Source organism: Enoplosus armatus, chromosome 14 (assembly GCF_043641665.1).
Source record: "Enoplosus armatus isolate fEnoArm2 chromosome 14, fEnoArm2.hap1, whole genome shotgun sequence".
Classification (NCBI taxonomy): Eukaryota; Metazoa; Chordata; class Actinopteri; order Centrarchiformes; family Enoplosidae; genus Enoplosus; species Enoplosus armatus.
In genome coordinates, this window is record NC_092193.1 from 18839276 (window position 1) to 18858266 (window position 18991).

Consider the following 18991-nt stretch of genomic DNA (forward strand, 5'->3'; position numbering starts at 1 on the left):
CTGGTGGACAACATCGATGTAGTGCTTTTGTGAAATACTGCTGGGTCCGATTAACAGCACACAAATACGAAGCCAAGCACAGCTTTGTGTTTATGTCAACATTTTATTTATTGAACCAACACTTCGTGTCATCATTTTACAAAAAGACATACAAAATAACTTGAAACCATGGGAGGCAAATAAGCCTCAACATATGCCTCCAATATACAGTTATGGATAAACAGCAATTACACAATTCAGGGCAGTTCCCTTAACTCAGACCATAACAGGCAGAAGCCAACAAACAACTGGAGGGAAGAGAGCAGCATATTTACAAAGAGTCAGTTCGACTAAGAAACGCCTTATTTGTTTTCCTCAAAGAGCCCCAGAATCATCTGTACAAGTCTATCGACATCTCCAATGCTACTACTATGTATGTGTTACATATTAGCATTCGAAAACACCCCTTGAACATCAACTTTATTGTTGAAGTTTAATATCAGCAATGGAAGCTGTGAGAGGAGTGGAGAAAAACAAAACAGAGGGATGAAGGGAGGAGTTTAATCCTCCAGGGTGTAGTTGGGGTTGACGACCAGAACAACTTCTTCTTCTGTGCCTGCAGACTCTGAGCCCTTCAGCCCCGCCTGGGACAGCTCGATGAGGATGTGATCCTGGGGAAACAGACACACGTCGTCAGTTATGTTCCAGCTTGGCTTAAAAATGACCTGTCTGCTGGTTTGAAATCAGTAGTTGTATTTTTGCAGACCGTGGACTCACATAGTGCACCAGCCTGTGGAGGACCTTCTCTATCAGACCCTTCTTATTGACCAACTCCAACTCAGAGTCGATCTCCGACTCAATCTCCTTCAGATACCAGTTCACCACCGCGCTTTTCTTCAGCTCCTCCTCTTCCTCGGCTGCAACACAGACGTTGGTGAAAAGGTTAGATTGAATAATAATAAAAAAAAAAAAAATTTAAAAAGGAGAAACTAAGCAAGTACAGAAATGAGAAATTCTTCTCAGTCGTGTGAAGGCGGATCATCTTACCCTCCTCTGCCCTGCGCAGATGCAGGACCAGCAGGTTGGAGATGCGTCTGTACTCAGGGAAGGACAGGCGGAGAGAGGGTTTGGGCTGGCTGCCAGGCTCAGCGTGGCCATTCACACCGTTGACATGGCCGTTAATTCCATTGACGTGCCCGTTAACGCCGTCCGCATGGCCATTGACGCCATTCACTCCGTTGGGGACAACGTTTCCTGCAAAGACAAGTTTGCATTAGATAAAACCTTATGATGCCAGTGGAAATACACTGGACCCCCCCGCCCCCCCCCACGTACAGATACAAACTAAGCATGTTTCCAAGAGAGTGTGTGTTTGAGTTTGTCAGTACCTTCCTCCTGCTGCTCCTCCTCCTCCAGTTCGTCCTCCTGCTCCAGGTTGATGTCGGGCGTCTCCACTCTGATGATGGATTTGTTCAGGAGACGGAAGGCCTCCTTCACATGTTTGGGCTGCACCTGAAGACATACAGACAAATGTCAACATTCTGTATCATGTAATATGCTTGTGAGAATTACTTCACCGTCACTTAAAAATATTACTTTGTCATATCATATTAGGAGCACTGATCACATTTTAAAGTATATGGTCATTTTATTCTCAGATTGGTGTCCCCCTTATACCAGTTCTCAAGTTTCAAAATGTACTGAAGTGCACTTTGTGCAGTACTGTGTCCCGTTTAGTCTCGTATCTGGATTGCCAAACCTTTGTTATGTAACCATCTGTGCACCTTTTGTGTTTACAGAGTAGGAAATGTATTTTTGTTGCCCACCTCGTCACAGCAGTGCATGCGAGCCATGGCCTCTGAGAGGCGGATCATGCTCTCCAGCTGTCGCACTGTTATTCTCCAGGCAGACTTGGACACACCTCCGGAGCCGTCGCGCTGACGCAGACGCTTGTACTGCTCTACGATGAACTCTTCGGATTCGCTGGAGATCTGCAGATGCGAGATATGCAGCATTTAAATACAACATCGTGAAGCTGTCAAACCTGTAAACGTAAACACGCAGTCAGACACACACACACACACACACACACACACACACACACACACACACACACACACACACACACACACACACACACACACACACACACACACACACACACACACACACACACACCTTAGGTTTGAACTGCCTTGCAAAGAGCAGGTATCTGCGGATCTCATCCAGAGAGTACAGTCTGTCCACAGACTCCTCTATGCGGGAGTGCAGGTCCACGATGCGCCTGGCGATGGCATAGTCTGTCACCTGGGACGGACACACACACACACACACACAATTAGGCTAGGTCAGACAAAACCTGAATAATCCCTGTATGGAAATTAGATAGTGAGCATCACATAAGAGGATGCAAGAAATTAAGTATATAAATAAGAATAGAACAAATGTAATGTAAACATAAAGCACACACGTTTTAACAGCTGACATTCAAATAAAAAAATAAGAAATTCATTTATTTAATAATAATGCGGACAAATTCACAGAGTATGCTGTGGACAGGCGTACCTCATTGCAGTCGTCCACCAGGATGAAGAACAGGTCGAAGCGGCTCATGATGGGGGCGGTCAGGTTGACGTTCTGCTTCAGGCTCTTGCTGCGGTCGTAGCGTCCACCGACGGGGTTGGCGGCAGCCAGGATAGACGTGCGAGCGTTCAGGGTGGCCTGGAGGAGACGGAAGCTGGTTATTCTACTGCAGAGATGACCGAAAGGCCTCCTGGGTAATTCGGCTTATAAACAGTGCATCCGTTTTAGTTGTATTGGATTTGCATGTTGAAATGCTGATGTCCTCTTCTCGTGACCAAAACCAGGTGTCAAATTTACTAGAAAACATCCACAATTGAGGAAAACTAAGCTGGAGAAATTTCTGAAATTCTTTGACATCATGGTCCTGAAGAGACAACTGTCTCTGTCTGAGTCTTGAATGTCAACTGCTGATCCGGCTGCGTTACCTTGACTCCAGCCTTGGTGATGCTGATGGTCTGCTGCTCCATGGCTTCGTGGATGGCCACCTGGTCCTTCAGGTCCATCTTGTCGAACTCGTCAATGCAGCACACGCCCTGGAGGACAGCACCGTCGTCAACAGCACTGAACACACTTAATAATGTCCCTCCACTGCCATTTTATGACTCGTAACACACTCACGTTGTCAGCCAGCATCAGAGCTCCGGCCTCGATGACGAACTCGTGGGACTCCTCGTCTCGGACCACAGCTGCCGTCAGACCTGCAGCGCTGCTGGCCTTGCCGCTAGTGTACACTGCTCTGGGGCTGAACTCCTCCACGTGCCTGTACACACACACACACATTTAAATTACCAGTCAGATTCTGTTGCAAGGTATCAACTACACAATAAAAACATTACACGGCCCTATGAAAGACCTAGACAGACAAGTGTAAATGTAAGGAACCAATCATGATGTAAGTTATGTGTTTAAAATAAGTGTTTGTCAAGGGATGTGTGAAGTTACATACTTGAGGAACTGGCTCTTGGCTGTACTGGGGTCTCCGACGATGCAGACGTTGACATCTCCTCTCAGCGAGGTCCTCTCCATGGTCGTCTTGGGAACGCCCCCAAACAGCATCAGCAGGATGCCACGCTTCACCTCGTCGTTGCCTGCACAACCACACAGTGTCATTTCACTTCAAGTCCACGGCTCTGATACTCTTGAACAAAGCTTTCCTGGAGAGAGACACGGAGGAGCACTGACCGTGGATGGTGGGGAAGAGGCTGGTGCACAGGTTGTGGTACAAGTTCTTGTCTTGGCTCATCTCAAACACTTTCTCCCACTCCTTCTCAGTCATCTGGCTCTTGATGCTCTCTGCGGTCTGCTCCTCCTCCCGCAGCTCCTTGCCACCAAACTACAAACAGGGGAAATCACACACACGTAATTGAACACCAGGCATGTTTGGAGCTTTATTTGCTTCTTTGAGAACAACGGAATTACTGTGGAAATGCATTCATTATTAGCTTGTGTGTGTCTCTTACTCGTGGGTTAGTCGGGGCCACGTTGCAGGCCAGGAAGGCCAGTCTGTATGAAAGCTCTCTGACTCCCAGAGCTTTCAGTCCTCTCAAACCCTCAGACTCAAAGCCCTGGCGTCCTCCGGCAACGCGGGTACTGGTCTCTGTTCGCACACCTGGAGAGGGAACACCCATACAGACAGTCATGAGGTGTCAATAATAAAAACTGACACAATGTGTGTCTGTACTTTCTCATCACTATCAATGTCAATTCAAGTCAACTGTGCAAACAGTCCAAACCGTACCAGGAGTGCTGAGCTGAGACACGTCTGGCACGACAATCAGGGTCCCGGTGAGGTCACAGCGGTCTCCGGCCTGAGCTGTCTCCACGGCCTCGGCCCTCAGGACGACCTCCAGGGAGCGTGGGATGGAACCACGAGGCAGCTCTGCCTGCGTCTCCTGGATACGCACCTGAACGCACAGTTAGGTTGAATCAGAAACCCTCAGGGCTTAAGCTGTCATCAATACTCCCAGTTTCCTTTTCATGCACCGACACACACACACACAGTTACCTTTTGGAAGTCGATGAACTTGGACTTGTGCGTGTCGAGGTGGAAGCGGGAGCGGTTGTTGCAGACGGGGTTTCTGCAGATGGTTGGTGGGGAGTATTTGAACTGCTGAGGGACATCTTTGATCACTGCCTGGCAGTCCATGCACAGGAAGGTGCCGCTCACCTGCAACCATAAAGAAGTCATTATAACGATCACAACGCACAAGCTCAACATTACTATGTTCATGCATCACAGCTTCTGGCTGCTACCTCACACCACTGATTGTTTTTGTGCATGTGTTGACTGCAGGACATCTCACCAGTTCTGGGTGGACCGGGTGCGTCCTCACCACCTGACCACTGATCCTCACCAGGGTGCCAATACGCATGGATGACAGCTCACGGATCCTGGATTACACACAAGACAAGGGTCATGTTTGATATATTGCTCTAACTTTGCTAATTTAACAAATTAAACAAGTCTTAGGTTAAATGTCATTTGAAAGACAACTACATCATTTCTACTGCAACTACTACAGCATGTGAATTCACAGTTACACAACTTAAAATAAAGTACGCGTACATTGATTGACACCAAAACCAGGACTTGATTTAGGTTTCGTCATGTGTCTTACTTGTGCCTGGTGGGCAGATCCTCCAGGGCCACGTAGAACTCTTTGTTGAGGGGAACATTCCCATGATCCCGAGCAAAGTTGCGCACTGCCCGACAGAGGAAGGGGTACACTCTGAAACCAGAATCCTTCATGTTAATCCACAGCTGCCTCTCCATGTCTGTTAATGCACCTGCTGGTTGTTCATTCACCATACAGAGAGTATAATATGTGTGTGTGTGTGTGTGTGTGTGTAATATATGTATGTGCACTTAGTTAGAACGTCAGCTTTAATGGTGAGACCAAATTACAGCGTAACTTCAGTCTTGTGATTCGACATCAAAGTGAGGCTGAATGGGGGGGGGGTCATGTGCTGAGCTCACCTGTAGTACTCCTCCTGGATGGTGGTGGCCAGCTCCTGGTTAAAGCCCTCCAGGTCTGTGAAGCTCACCAGCAGGGTGTTCCTCTCAGGCCTGATCAGCTCCTCGGCCTCCCGGACATACTTCACCTCCCCGTCCCCGGTCTGGAACCTGCACACGGATACAGGCAACGAGAAAGTAATGAAATATAATCCACGGTGACCTACAGCCGATCAACATTAGATCCTCATAGTTAACGATGATATCTATATTCAAAAAGAGAGGCATCACGCGATCCACTCGTGTACAGCGTGTTTCGGCCGACAACAATACAACGAAGCCTGCCGCCGACTGACTTACTCCTCCAAGAAAGCCTGGAATAACTTCTGGCATTTTTCGGCCAACTCGTCCTTCACCATCTCTCCGGCATTCTCCGCGGTTGCTGTGGCAACATCCATGCTGAAAACGCCGTCAAACTGCAACAAGAGATCCAAAAACGTATACAAGAGACAGATCCGCGCCGCTGCTCTCCGGACAGACACAGACAGCACACCGGAGTCCCGACAACAGAGCAGCAAGTTTCGCGCGAAAAGGGAGACACGTGATCTTTGGCGCGCCGCTTTCGACCAATCGGTGATGCCATGCAAATATTCTCCGGTTCATAGCCAATCGGGGGCGGAGAAGTCACCTGACGCAGAGTCCTTCTGCTCTTTCCCGCGGCACGCTTCCTGCTCCAAACCAATAAAGTTGAGGTGGGAAAAAAATGGTGAAGACAAGTGAAAAAAAAAGTTCTCTCTTTGTCTAACATGTGTGCATTATATTAACGGAAGTAGGGCACAACACAGTCAAGGTCCCAACCTCAAATTAATAAAATGTTCTGTCCAGCTTTGCAAAAAGCTGGTTTAAATGAGTGAATTATCAAAGACAACAGTGTCACTTTCAGCCCAGTCGGTTTCCTGATACTAACAATACACTTACTTAATAATACATGACCTTTTATACATGATTACAATCACAATAGCTGGTGGAGAGAATATTAACCTTGTATTATGGCTAACACAGGATTAATGTCAGTATGATTGACATGTATAAGTCGTTGTTAGTGTGTTTACATATAAAAACAGTAACAGCAGTATTGTTGATGTGTGTGTGAGCCACAGATGTAACGTACTGTTGCAGTTCTCCCTGTGGCCACTGCATCAGATCTACCTTGACGGTGTTACAGTGTGTCCAGCAGGAAACTGTTATTAACACAAGTGGGTATTAGTACATTTATGACCAAAGCTGATGTTATTAGTAATTAGTAATTAGTCTTCTGATGAACTTGTCACCGTTGCAATACAATACCACTGAGCATGCAGTGTAGTGACTTTGAATGACCACTGGAGGGGGCTGTTTGTCAGTCAGGGCCATGCATGGTAATCATCAGGGCCAGTTGTATATCACAATGCTCATTTATGTGTTACATCAATTAACAAGTTGTAAATATATAAAACGTGTTCATAATTTATCTGACTGGGAAATATAACATATTTGTTTATGTATATGTTTATTATATATCATATTTATGGAGAAAGTATTTATTCATTTATAAATGTCTTCCTCAGTGACAACTGAGCAAATACCATCTGTTGATGAAGGCCATGAGTTGCAGCTGAAAGCCCCGGGAGATCTACTAAGTGGAGTTAAGTGAGAGTTTTTTGTGAAAATGCTATTTCTGGGATGAAGATGCACCTTCAAGCTCAGCATATTTTTCTGTGTCCATGTTTGTTCATGTCTATCAACAGTTAAATGCTTTATAACACGCTGTAAGGATATGTTCATGTGCGTTTGTTCATATGTCATTAAATATGATTACAGCTACGTTATACTGTGTATCAAACATTAATTATCTGATCATACACCAGCTGTGGATGCTTCATAAGAGCGTGATGAATGTTGAATGGGGGGATTCAAATAAAGTGTCACCGAATTGGTCAAATACGTCCTAACAACTAACTAATTCTAGTTTCAAAGTCAGAGGTCAGTGCCTTGCTCAAGGGCAGGAGGATTCATGTGTGTCTTTTAGTGACAAAAACATACAAAACATGGGGGTGGGGGGCATCCAAACTCACAAAGTCTGTAGTCAGCCTCTGTAGGGTTCAGTCTCAGGACCATCTGTGACCAACCAACACTGATTTCTCCTCTATTATTCCATTAATTTCTATTTCTGTCCCCACATCATTCTCACGTCTCCACCTGCTGGGGTGAATACAAACGCTCCCGGCAGGCTATTGGTTTCACCTGTCACATTGTATTAATCCACCAGGAACAAAGCAGGAAGTTGTTGCAGGCCATTTGGATGCAGCCCAGTCTTTCTCTCCCTCTATTTCTCCTTTTGTCTTGACCTCTGGCTTTCCCACGATTGTTCAGCAGCAGGAAACGCAGCCTGTCTGAATATGAGGGAACCGGACCATCTGTAGGCAAACACACAAACTAAACCTCTAACACTCACACATATACACCAAAAGAGCATCAGTGACATCGAGATTGGTGAGAAGGTGAGATTATATAATATTTGCCTCTGAAATGTAATGAAGTAGTGGTGTCAGTGGCAAAAAAGTACCTCAAAAAAATTACGCTCCACCACTGGACAATTACTGTCGGCTGCTATTGATAATAACACACACACACACACACACACGCACACACACACACAGACAGCAAGTAGGTACAGATCAAACACAGTCTGTAGTCTCTCGCATATTGTGGTGTGATCATGCAGCAGGCACCAAACCAGCTTGTGCACAGAGATGAAAACGCTGATGTCAGATTTGTGGCAACAGGTGAAAAACAAAACGACGGGAACAAACAAGAGCAACAGGATATGAAAGAGAAGAAGAGAGAAATGGTTTAAAAAAGTCATTTCCTGGTGTATTTGTATTCACATGGTGACACATTTTCATTGTTTTGGTGGTGTACTCCTAAACTCTGGACTTGGACAGTGACTGGCATTCAAGTTCATCCATACCGGGCCAACAGAGCAGGGCCTGTAGTCCTATTTTATTCACAAACCCCCAATTTCAGGACAATGCAGCAGGACAATTAACACATTGACAAGGCAACCAAGAAGCATTTTACTGGCCAAACAATGAAACTTTTCTGAAGTCAGTAAGCGACTCAGCTCAGCATGAGTGTCACTTGCTGAGAAACAGACTGAAGGCAAAGAGCCTCCGAAAACAGGCCAGAAGAGAAAATGGTGCTCGGATCAAATCCAATCGGAAAGGCAGCACTTTAACGAAGCGTGCAAAGCAAAACAACAGATAACGTCACAATGTTAATACTTGTAATACTTATGAACTGTCTTTGGTTTACTGCACATGCAACTGTGCTAATGTAAAATGAGCTGTAAAATTCTCCTGTGAAAGCTGCAACTTGCAAGTGTCCGGATTTTCTCTTCAGGTGCATAGAGCCACAGAGCGGGCTCTGCAATACGTATTAGCATGCTAAAATTGGCTAATTAGAACTAAAGTACAGCTGAGGCTGATGTAATTTGGAATTGGGTCCTAATCTTGACCTGATGGTGCTGGATGAAACGTTTAGGGATCACCAAAGTTATTACAAGTCCTGAGGGGAACATGAATGTGCGTAGAGAATTTCATGGCAATCCATCCAACAGTTATTGGAATATTTCAGTCTGGACCAAAGCGGTGTACAGACCGACACTGCCACGCCACTAGCATGGCTAAACATGACTGAAAGTTGATGAGATATAATTCATTTGGACTAGTCTTTCCAGTCCTTTCGGAATGTATATTCTCGAATGATCCGTTTCTGTTGCTTCTATAAGGACAGACAAGACTGAGAGTGCTTGGTTCGCTAAAACACATGTAACTGAGACTTAACACTGTTGGCAAATCAATAATTTGGTCATGATATTATATTTGTATCATTCACAAGAGCCAACAGCATCCTGACTCTTAATACTTTGCTGATCTTCTGCCTGTTTACACATCACCATTGTACCTGGTTATTCATGATGTCCTTCACTGTCTCCCCTCATGTTGTTAAACTGATTCATTTGGTAGCAGCTCTCTGTGTTGCTGAGTGCAGAGCTGCTCGGGTGTTTGATTGTTTTAGCTGCTTGTTTTTCCTAAAATGAGCAGCAGGAAGTCTTTCCTGTTTTGAATACACTATGAATAGAAGAGAAGTGTGTGTCTGCGTGTGAAGGAGAGACAGAGGGTCAAATATATGAAACAGGTACGATTTTCTTCGATTCTACACACATTTCTGCAGTGGTGGAAAGTAACTACATTAACTCAAGTACTTAAGTACAGTTGTGAGGTACCTTCCTTGAATATTTATGTTTTATGCTACTTTATACTTCTACTCCAACACATTTCAGAGGAATATATTGTACTTTTCACTCCGCTGTATCTATTTGATAACATTAGTTACTAGTTACCTTGCAGATTTAGATTTATATACAAAATATAAATCAACAGATGAATTATGGTGTATCATTATACGTTAAGCTACCCAGCAGAATATAAAGTAGTTCCAATTAGCCCTACCTTTACCTGCCGCAGCATTAACGTGATGTGCACATTAATGGATTAATAATTATAATCCATATGATATAATATAATATATATTTTGATTCTAATACTTTTACTTGAGGACTTTTACTTGTGGCAGAGTATTTCTACACAGTGGCATTGGTAGTCTTACTAAAGTAAAATGTCCACGACTGCATTTCTGTAAATGTAACACCACACAAGCACACAATAGGATGCAGTTACAGCGATGCACGCAGTTACTCACACAGAGTCAACCCTTCATTGTGGCGCTGACTTACTGTAGTCTTCCTCTTTAGTCTCTCTCACAACTCTTCTCTTCATCCTCCTCCTCTCTGCTCCAGGAAACAGGACACAGTAAACTTCCAGCTTCTGTTTCTCTCACTTCCAAGTGGAAGTAGGTATGTGGGAAGCACTTTGTACGTATGTATGTGTGTGTATGTGTGTGTGTGTGTGTGTGTGTGTGTGTGTGTGTGTGTATTAAAGTACTGGAAAAATGGACCTCCTGACCCCTTCATGCTCCCTTCTCTCTCACGTAGAAGAAGCAAACTGTTTATATCATCAACACAAATCAAACCTGCACCCCCAAAACACTGACACAAACACATCCACACATGCCCTCACACACACACACACACACACACACACACACACACACACACACACACACACACACACACACACACACACACACACACACACACACACACATGTGATTCAGATACACTTGGCTGTCCCACGTCACATTTTAAAAAGCACGGTTTCATTTCTCAAAAGAACTGTGTTCATGCTCTGGATCAGTGGATTCAGATGGCAGACGGCTGGGTGACTTTGAATCAATACAAAAAGGAGGCAAGCTGAGATTAGAGAACACACGCCACAATACCAACTAATTTCCACACGCTCTCCAAACAATCTGTATCCGTAAACCACCAACTCTGCTCCCCAGCACACCAAACAAGAAGTAAAGCAGTGGTGTTTCCAAACAACAATCATGATGTGCAGCCTTGGACAATGTTGGCAGCTGACAGTTTAACATGTTTGAGACCAAATAGATTTGATTCAGGCTTGTTGTTCTTCCTATTACACCTTTCCTGCCCCCTTTTCAATGTGCTTTCTGTGATAAAGCTGAAATGCCTTCATCTACCGTCTCATTAGCTAGCTTGGTAGACTGAATTATTTGTGTAATTTGGGTCTTAATGATGTCTAAATCACCCACCGAGAAGGCAGGAACTCACACTGTTTCATTCAGGAAGCAAGACGCTTTCACAAATGTAGGTATTTTGTATATTTTATTACAAACAGCTACAACAGAATATAACACGCAAAACAAATCTAATAACAGTATTTACAAAAGAAACCTCACAGTGAGGGAGAAGACGAGTCATGGGCCAGCAGACTGCTCCTTACTTTGTACAAATGTCCTTATACACGCACTCACACAGTATATACACATATATACAGCACAAGCAAACACTAGCTGGAATGTAAACTGGAGGACTCGGACTCTGTGGTCGTGGAGGCCCCTGGCCGTCTCCGTGGTAAAATCTTTAAACTGGAGGCTCGGCTCAGTGTGAGGGCTCTGCGGGCCGAACTCTTGAACCCGGCCCCCAGGAAGGCGTACAGCAGCGGGTTCAGGCAGCAGTGTGCAAATGCCATGGGCTCAGCCACCGCCAGCCACACGCTCAGGATGGCCTCCAGGCTGCAGCTGCGGGGCAGGACCTCCAGGCGCAGCATGGTGTCCACAGAGATGCCTGCCCCGTAAGGCAGCCAGCACACGAAGAAGCAGAGGACCAACGCGATGGTGGTCCTGACCGCCCGGCGCTTCTGCCTCTGGCCCCCCAGCGGGCCTCGAGTCAGCCTGGTGACAATGATGCAGTAGCACACCAGGAGGACCAGGCCCGGGATCACTAGACCCACCAGGACCAGCTGGAGGTGGAAGACTGCAACCCAGAGAGGAGCGTTGTCTATTGGGTAGAATCGCTGGCACAGAGTGGCCCCCTCTCCTCCTTCCTGAGTCCGGGCAAATACCAAGTCCGGCACTGCCAGGAGGCCAGCAGGCAACCAGGCACCTGCAGGGAGAGGAGAAGATAAGAGGAAGTGAGGGACTGTGGGGGTAACAAGTAAGACAGAAGAAGAGTTGCAAAGGGAAACAGCATCAGCAGTAAGCAAATCAGTCTTTGGACACTCACCCACATAAACCAGTCTGTGCGCCAGCAGCTGCCTCAGCCCACCGGTGTTGGTGTCCGTGGCTCGGACCACTGCCAGGTAGCGGTCCAGGCTGATGAAGGCCAGGATGAGTACGCTGCCGTACAAGTTGACCGTGTAGATGGCGTGCACACCAACGCAGGTGGCTGCCCCAAAGCGCCAGTCAGCCAGGGCTGCGTCCACGGCCCAGAAGGGCAGCGCCAGAACGAAGAGGAGGTCAGCGGCCGAGAGATGGAGGCGATACCGGTCTGTGAGGCTGCATTTTGACCTGAAGACAAAGCACAGGAGGGCACATTCAGTTATGAAGCCTATTTGTTATTGGTTCTTGTAAAGGACTCAAAGAGATCCGCTGGAGCTAAAGCTGATCGGCCACCCCCTCACCTGCGCTGGCAGCCCAGCACTATGACGACCAGGCCGTTCCCAGTGATGCCCAGGATGAAGATGAGGGCGTAGACCACAGGCAGGAAGACCTGCTGAAGGTCAGCAGTCATCACGTGCTCCACATCACAGGGCTCCTCGAGATCCACCCCCAGGTCACCAGAACCAGAACCAGAGCCTGTGTCATTGTAGTCGTAGTCAAAGAGGATATGCTGGAGACAGATGACAGGCGGTGATGAGGAAAGTGCGCAGGGGAGAGGAAGAAAAGAAAACTACAGATCCTGAACACAGATCTGTGAATTTAAATAAAATCTTGACTGCACATCACAAACATCCTTACCTCATAGTATGACATGACGGAGGCAGTCCTTTCTCAAAGGAGTGAAGTTGGGACTTCTGTCTTCAGGGCTTATATAGTTGCGTTCATGCTCCTCCTCCAAAACACTCAAACACATCTGTGTTCCTGCTGAAACGTTTTTTCCTGTTTTCGAGGTGTCAGGTGCTGATAGTGGTTCTATCACAGGATACTGTGCTGTGTGTGTGTGTGTGTGTGTGTGCGCACTGCATGAATTGTTTTGGCCCTGAGACCTCTGGTTGGTGATAATCAGGATCTATTGGCAATAGGAAAGACTGCCGGTGAGAATCAGACAATGTGTAATGCGTGTGTGAGAGTCTGTCCCTCCAAACTCCATGCTCTGTTAAATCAGGACAAGCAGCAGGAGTTTCAGCTCTCACCGGAGTGTGAACGTGCTTGTTGTGTTTGCGTCACTGTCTTTTATGATGTATGAATGAATGAATGAATGAATGAATGCATGAGAGGGAGACACAGAGACGCGGGGTGAGGAGTGAATGTGAGATGATCATCAGCTGTGTTCTGGTAAAGTTGGGAGACTCCCTCTGATCTTTCACTGTCAATGAGCCATGAGTGTGTGATATTAGTGTGATAACACCTGTCTGAGGAAAAGCTTTCGACACCAGTGTGAGCAGGAGCACATCCCCCTGGAGCCTCCCACCATGGGGACTGGAGTGTGAACCTGGACTTTTACAGTGTGCAATAGATTCATACTTTTTACAAATGTGTGATTTAAAACTGAATATAAAGGATGCTTTATAAAACTCAAAGCAAAAGCACATTTTAATTTGCCTATTAATAATAGTTCTATCCTATGTGAATTAATTATAATTACATTTTGAAACGAAATAGCAAATTTGAACTGATGTGGCTGTACATCAAGTTCCATTTTACTATTAATTTGCTTCCCACTTTAACATTTACAGTTTCTATTTCATGACCATTATAATCTAAAGGAGTGTAAGCAGCACAGAGGAACAGCTGGAGCTCTGATTGGCCAGCTGCCAATCACAGCACCTACTGCTCTTTTTAGGTGGTGCACTGCTTACATCTATTCAATGAAGAACAAATAGACCCGATTCCATTTTGAAATGCAATTCATTCATTAATTTTAATCATTTGTAATGATTAAATCCTCCTCTCCCAATACATTAATCCCATAACAGCAACACCACCTACGCCCCCCCCCCCAAGACTGAGCCCTCAGTCCCTTATCTCTCTCTCATTCTCCCCACCCTTCCTCCACATTTACTGGTATCAGCACAAACATCTCAAAAAAAACAACATTCCTGTGTAAAACTCCTTCAATGTGGAACACTGACTGATGGAAAGGCTCTATTCCTGGTTTATCCTCAGTAAAACAATCCAGATGACTTGGTAAAGCTGCTTCTTGGGTCAAGCACCTGAACAGACACCATTAACTGGGGTTGTGCTGCTGAATACTGAGTTTTCTTTAAAGGCGACATTTTGAGCTCTCATAACAAGGAACACAGGTGTTAATAATTATTAACTAAAGGCTGCATTCTATTTAGATATACTGGTACCAGGGCCCTGGTTATCGTTAATGTTACTAATTACACCTGTGCTTTTCCTGCTGTGAAAATCAAAAGTCAAAATGTCTCCTGTAAAAACAAGGCACAGGGTTAATACAGTGTAACTGGAGTGCTGATCCGTTCAGTAAGTGGCGCCACCATGTGGGCTTTTACAGAAAGGGTCTAACACTGCCCAATTCCTCTGAAAATACAAGCTAGAAGATGAGTGTTTACAGAACATAGCTCCTATCCACAACTTGCCACCAGGAATTATTCATTCATGTAATATTCTTGATAAACAGTGTTTTTCATTCATTCATTCAGAAAAAAAACAATAATATACCTTACAGTTTATACTAAGAGGAAATGATACAATTGTACACTGTCAATCAAACTGCGACTTCAAAATGTCGCTGCCAATTAAAATGATTTGCATTTGAGTACGACCTCCATTTCTTTGGAGTGCATTGCATTGTGGAATAGCAGCACACACAAAAAACAAGTGAAAATACTTTTTTTTGTATAATTGTCACTTTTCTAGTGTGAAGACGCTACATACTTAACTTACTTAACTCTGTCATAGCAATACCTACAAATAGCATTCATGTACAAAAAAAACCCCAAAACACATTCATTCAGTTATCCTGTTGTATGCCACTTTAAATAAATGCCATTTTGAAATTTAAGAAAAAATAAATAACATGCAAGTACGTTGAACGGCAGCAGTAATTGGCCAATAAACGCAGGGATAGGCAAATATTTATAGACTTCAGAACAGAATAATAGCCAGGCTAAACAACACTGAAGGTCAACTAACCATCACGAGTAAAAGCTAGAATGATTAATACGGTAGTGGTTCAACTGTAGCTTAAAAAAGTCACCTCGCTAACGTGTTTCTCTGACAATCACACTGCTGTTGCCACGCAACTGGGCAAGCAAGTCTCTGAATCCACCCCTCTTCTTTGGGGCTTTCTGCTTGGGTGTGGCGTCTCTCGGCTTGGTGATTTCCAGGGTGACTGAGGAGGGAATCAGCTCAACTGTCACATCTTGGTCTGCTGAGTTGCCCATTTCTTGATCGCTTCCACAAACAAAGTCAGGGCTGCTGCTGTGGCCGCCCGTCGGGTGAAGACCGTTGTTATCAGTACAGCTAATGCTGAGGTGTTGGATGTGACTGTTGCTGTGGAGACGCTGCTGCTTAGCGGCGCGAGGGCCCTGAGAATCATCTCGTGTCCTCTTCCTCCTGTTCTTCTTCCTCCCCTTTTTCACTGGCACTCTGAAACGTCGTCTAAGATTCCTGACACAAAAACGCACCACATTCAAGCCACTTCTGATGTAAACAGGCGTACTGATCTGCTTTGCTACTGTAGGAAACATGTGTTTTAAGTGTATGGATGCATTACCTCTGAAGGAAGGTGTGCGGCCTCGAGCAAGCCGATGATTCTCCCTCTCCCACACATTGCTTTGCACCGCTCTTGACCTCAAGACTGTTCTTCACCAGTTGTACGTGGATCAAAAGCTTCCTGACAAAAAACAGAGATGTGTGGTTATAATCAGCTGACAGCATGTGGATTTGTGTGGCAACTGGTTTCACCTTAAAGCCAGTAACCAATACACACACAAGCTTCTTACCCTCTTGCATTAGGCAGCCTCCTTGGTCTGCACTTCTTGATCAGGACCCACTGGTCACACGTCAGGGACTTGGGATCTGAAGAACAAACCAGAAAGAGAGGTAGAACATGTTAGGATGCACCTGTGCACTGAACATAAGAGCGTAGACTGTGTGAATGTGGAAAGTGCTGTTAACCTTGCTGACATTACTTGAAAGCTTACTATAACTCAACAAACCTGCAATCCATGGTTCCTTGCATTGTACTCAGATCTAATAAAAATTTTAAATACATAAAACAAAAAGAGTGGAATGGTGCAATGTGTACCCAGACCAGTAGCAAGAGATCTGTGGCACACTACAGGTGGAATGCGGGCTGTAGCAGATCCTGGACGGCCCATTGTCGGCATGCCGAAAAATGTATAATTTTCCCCAGGGGATCAATAAAGTATTTCTGATTCTGTAACCGTGAGGATTTAATGGTGAATAAACATGTACATGTGTACTAGTATTTGCTGTATCAACGACCCAATTTCCCCACACGGATATTATATTTTCATCTCATGTTGCTGGAACAATGAATGAGTGCACTCACCATTGTCTAAAAGTTTGTTTTTAATTGGCACGTTCATCTTCTTTGCCTTCTGGTAGAGTGTTCGACAGGCTGAGCACAAGCCCTGCGAGCGCCGCGGCTTCTTGGGAGTGGCGTTATGCAGGCGGGAAGGACCAGAGGCTATGCTGCTGGTGACAGAGGCGCTGTCTTCATCTGACTCGTCCACTCCTTTATCAACTACCTTGACAAACGTTACTTCATCATCCTCGGCAACACGTTTTGCACCATGTGCACTGTTGATAATGTCGATGATGTCGCGGCCCCTCCCGTCACATGTATTAACTGCGCCTTCGCCGGCTTTGGCCTTCCTCAGCCCTGTCCTTTGTCTCTTACCCCTCCACCGGCGCTGGATAACTTCTTCATTAGGGCTGGGGCTTCTCTGGGGGCTCTTCTTGGAGGCCTTCAGTAGTCTGGAGGAGCGTCGGTGATACATGGGTCTTTCCCACCTCAGACAATACTCAAATGACCTGTGACAGAGATTAACAGTGACTACTTGTGATAATGTACCTGTAAAGTGTAATATACTGATATGTGATCACAGCATAGCTTTATCTTATTTCATAATATAACTGAGGTCACAGGCTGAACACTAAATATAAAATAATTTCATTATTATTCTTACCTATAATATTCTACTCTTATGGAAGATGTATGAATGAACGACTCCAGGCCATCTGCCTCATACCCGCTGTCAGACGGAGGCCTGTAATTTAAAAGACAACAAACCACTTTAATGACAAATAATCAAAACAGTGGAAATGAAAAAAATACAGCACAGTATTAGAAGTATGACCGTATTCCCATTTCCACTTGATCTCATTTGCAACATGCTTGTTCTGTCACACACAACCTTCCTATCTTTGGCTATATTGCAGGAGTTGTTTTCAGTGCAGACTAAAGTCGTCCAGGAGCACAAAAGGATCTGTGGGCTGCTACTGTTCCTCTCACTCTCTGTACATTGTGTATGTATTGTTGTTGTCAGCTAAGTACAGCACACACAACTCACTACATTTAGCTTAATTGTATTTTGCCTTGAGCCCCAGAAACCACACATTACTATGCTGAAGCACTACTTTCCCCACAGGTTTGCTGTGTGTCAATTAGTCTGTGGTCATTTCATTAAACCCCACTTTATTTATAGATAGGCACCTTGTAAGCACAATATCAACTGATATCATAAACTAGGTTTTTACCTCTCCAGACGATAGGACCTCGAGAACAGGTAATGCCTTACGATGCTTATTGTTTTAGCTGCTGTTTTAATGGTGAATATTCCCACAGTAACTTGAAATTGATATTATTATTATTATTATTATTATCGCAAACCAACTGACACACAAAAGTGAACCCCTGAGGCCCTGAGACTGGTGATGTAGTTAGGTTTGAACAACACACCCGACTCGAAAATGTCATAATCTATAAAACACTAGTTACTGTTGAGCTAATTTCAGCACCCTGGCTAAGCTAGCCAGACTAAAATAAACAACATTAGACTGAAGGCTACCGGGATCGACATCGTCACTGAAACTAGGCTCTGACTTTAAAACTTACTTCGTCTCAGGTCGTTCACAGTTTACGTGTTTTGACAGATTCATATGTGTTTTTTAATGATTTCGTAAACTACCAAATAGCGAGGCGCTTACTTGTTAACATACTGGCTCGTGCCCCAGTTAGCTCGCGGACCTCAGGCTGTATTTTGTTGAGCTCGAGGATAACTTTACTTGAAGATGCACGCGCGGCGGAAGAGGACTGGATTCTTTTTCTACTGCTTTTTGACAAAAAGAAAAATGGCGCGTTAACGCCACCAACTGGACAAGCGTTTGAATGATAGAAACTGCCTTAATACTAGACATTCAAAACATGTTTCATTAAGAATATAACTGTTTTTACCGGTCAGTCTCTCTCCTTTATGCCTCACAGCCCCCTTGCTATTATGCTATAAGTGAATGTTGTAAATTCATGTTTAGCCAGTTAGATGGCTAGCTCTGTGCTTCAATTTTGGCCAGGTCTCTTTGGCAAAAGACTTAATGTAACTAAAGACGATATTTTCTGGTTAGATAAAGTTACAAATAAAAGGCCACAAACGTTAACAAGCAGATCTTTTTCCTTCACATTTTGTGTAACTCAAACTTAGAAAAATTATAAACAGTCATGTTCATATGTTAAAACCATGGGATACTACCTGTCCACAGGTCTTCTGTGTGTCAGTTGAGGTTACTTGATGAAACACA

The 18991-nt window shown here is 44.8% G+C and overlaps 3 protein-coding genes and 1 long non-coding RNA gene across 5 annotated transcripts; all 4 read right to left on the reverse strand.

Moving 5' to 3' along the window:
• Positions 1 to 106: 106 nt before the first annotated feature.
• Positions 107 to 6006, reverse strand: mcm6 (minichromosome maintenance complex component 6). Its single transcript, XM_070919087.1, has 18 exons — positions 5876 to 6006; positions 5540 to 5686; positions 5181 to 5291; positions 4866 to 4953; positions 4568 to 4729; positions 4301 to 4466; positions 4023 to 4171; positions 3745 to 3895; positions 3509 to 3650; positions 3181 to 3322; positions 2988 to 3095; positions 2545 to 2700; positions 2158 to 2286; positions 1806 to 1970; positions 1368 to 1491; positions 1027 to 1233; positions 757 to 896; positions 107 to 650 (listed from the first exon to the last, which is right to left on the reverse strand). The coding sequence occupies exons 1-18, from the start codon at positions 5971 to 5973 to the stop codon at positions 540 to 542; spliced, it is 2496 nt and encodes an 831-aa protein (XP_070775188.1). The 5' UTR covers positions 5974 to 6006; the 3' UTR covers positions 107 to 539.
• A 5361-nt stretch (positions 6007 to 11367) lies between these two features.
• Positions 11368 to 14994, reverse strand: LOC139296134 (C-X-C chemokine receptor type 4-like). Of its 2 annotated transcripts, none has more exons than XM_070918452.1 (4): positions 14986 to 14994; positions 12661 to 12869; positions 12264 to 12547; positions 11368 to 12143 (listed from the first exon to the last, which is right to left on the reverse strand). In XM_070918452.1, exons 1-4 carry the CDS (start codon positions 14992 to 14994, stop codon positions 11548 to 11550), a joined length of 1098 nt encoding a protein of 365 aa, XP_070774553.1. In that variant the 3' UTR covers positions 11368 to 11547. The 2 variants fall into 2 exon arrangements, with proteins under 2 accessions (XP_070774553.1, XP_070774554.1); XM_070918453.1 differs by lacking the exon at positions 14986 to 14994 and adding an exon at positions 12998 to 13030.
• A 351-nt stretch (positions 14995 to 15345) lies between these two features.
• On the reverse strand, positions 15346 to 16557 carry LOC139296449 (uncharacterized). The gene is made up of 4 exons (XM_070918850.1): positions 16476 to 16557; positions 16171 to 16246; positions 15942 to 16061; positions 15346 to 15835 (listed from the first exon to the last, which is right to left on the reverse strand). The coding sequence occupies exons 1-4, from the start codon at positions 16555 to 16557 to the stop codon at positions 15427 to 15429; spliced, it is 687 nt and encodes a 228-aa protein (XP_070774951.1). The 3' UTR covers positions 15346 to 15426.
• Positions 16558 to 16917: 360 nt separating this feature from the next.
• Positions 16918 to 18459, reverse strand: LOC139295949 (uncharacterized). The gene is made up of 3 exons (XR_011598445.1): positions 18404 to 18459; positions 17383 to 17463; positions 16918 to 17227 (listed from the first exon to the last, which is right to left on the reverse strand). It is a non-coding gene; the product is annotated as an uncharacterized lncRNA (long non-coding RNA).
• Between the last annotated feature and the right edge of the window lie 532 nt (positions 18460 to 18991).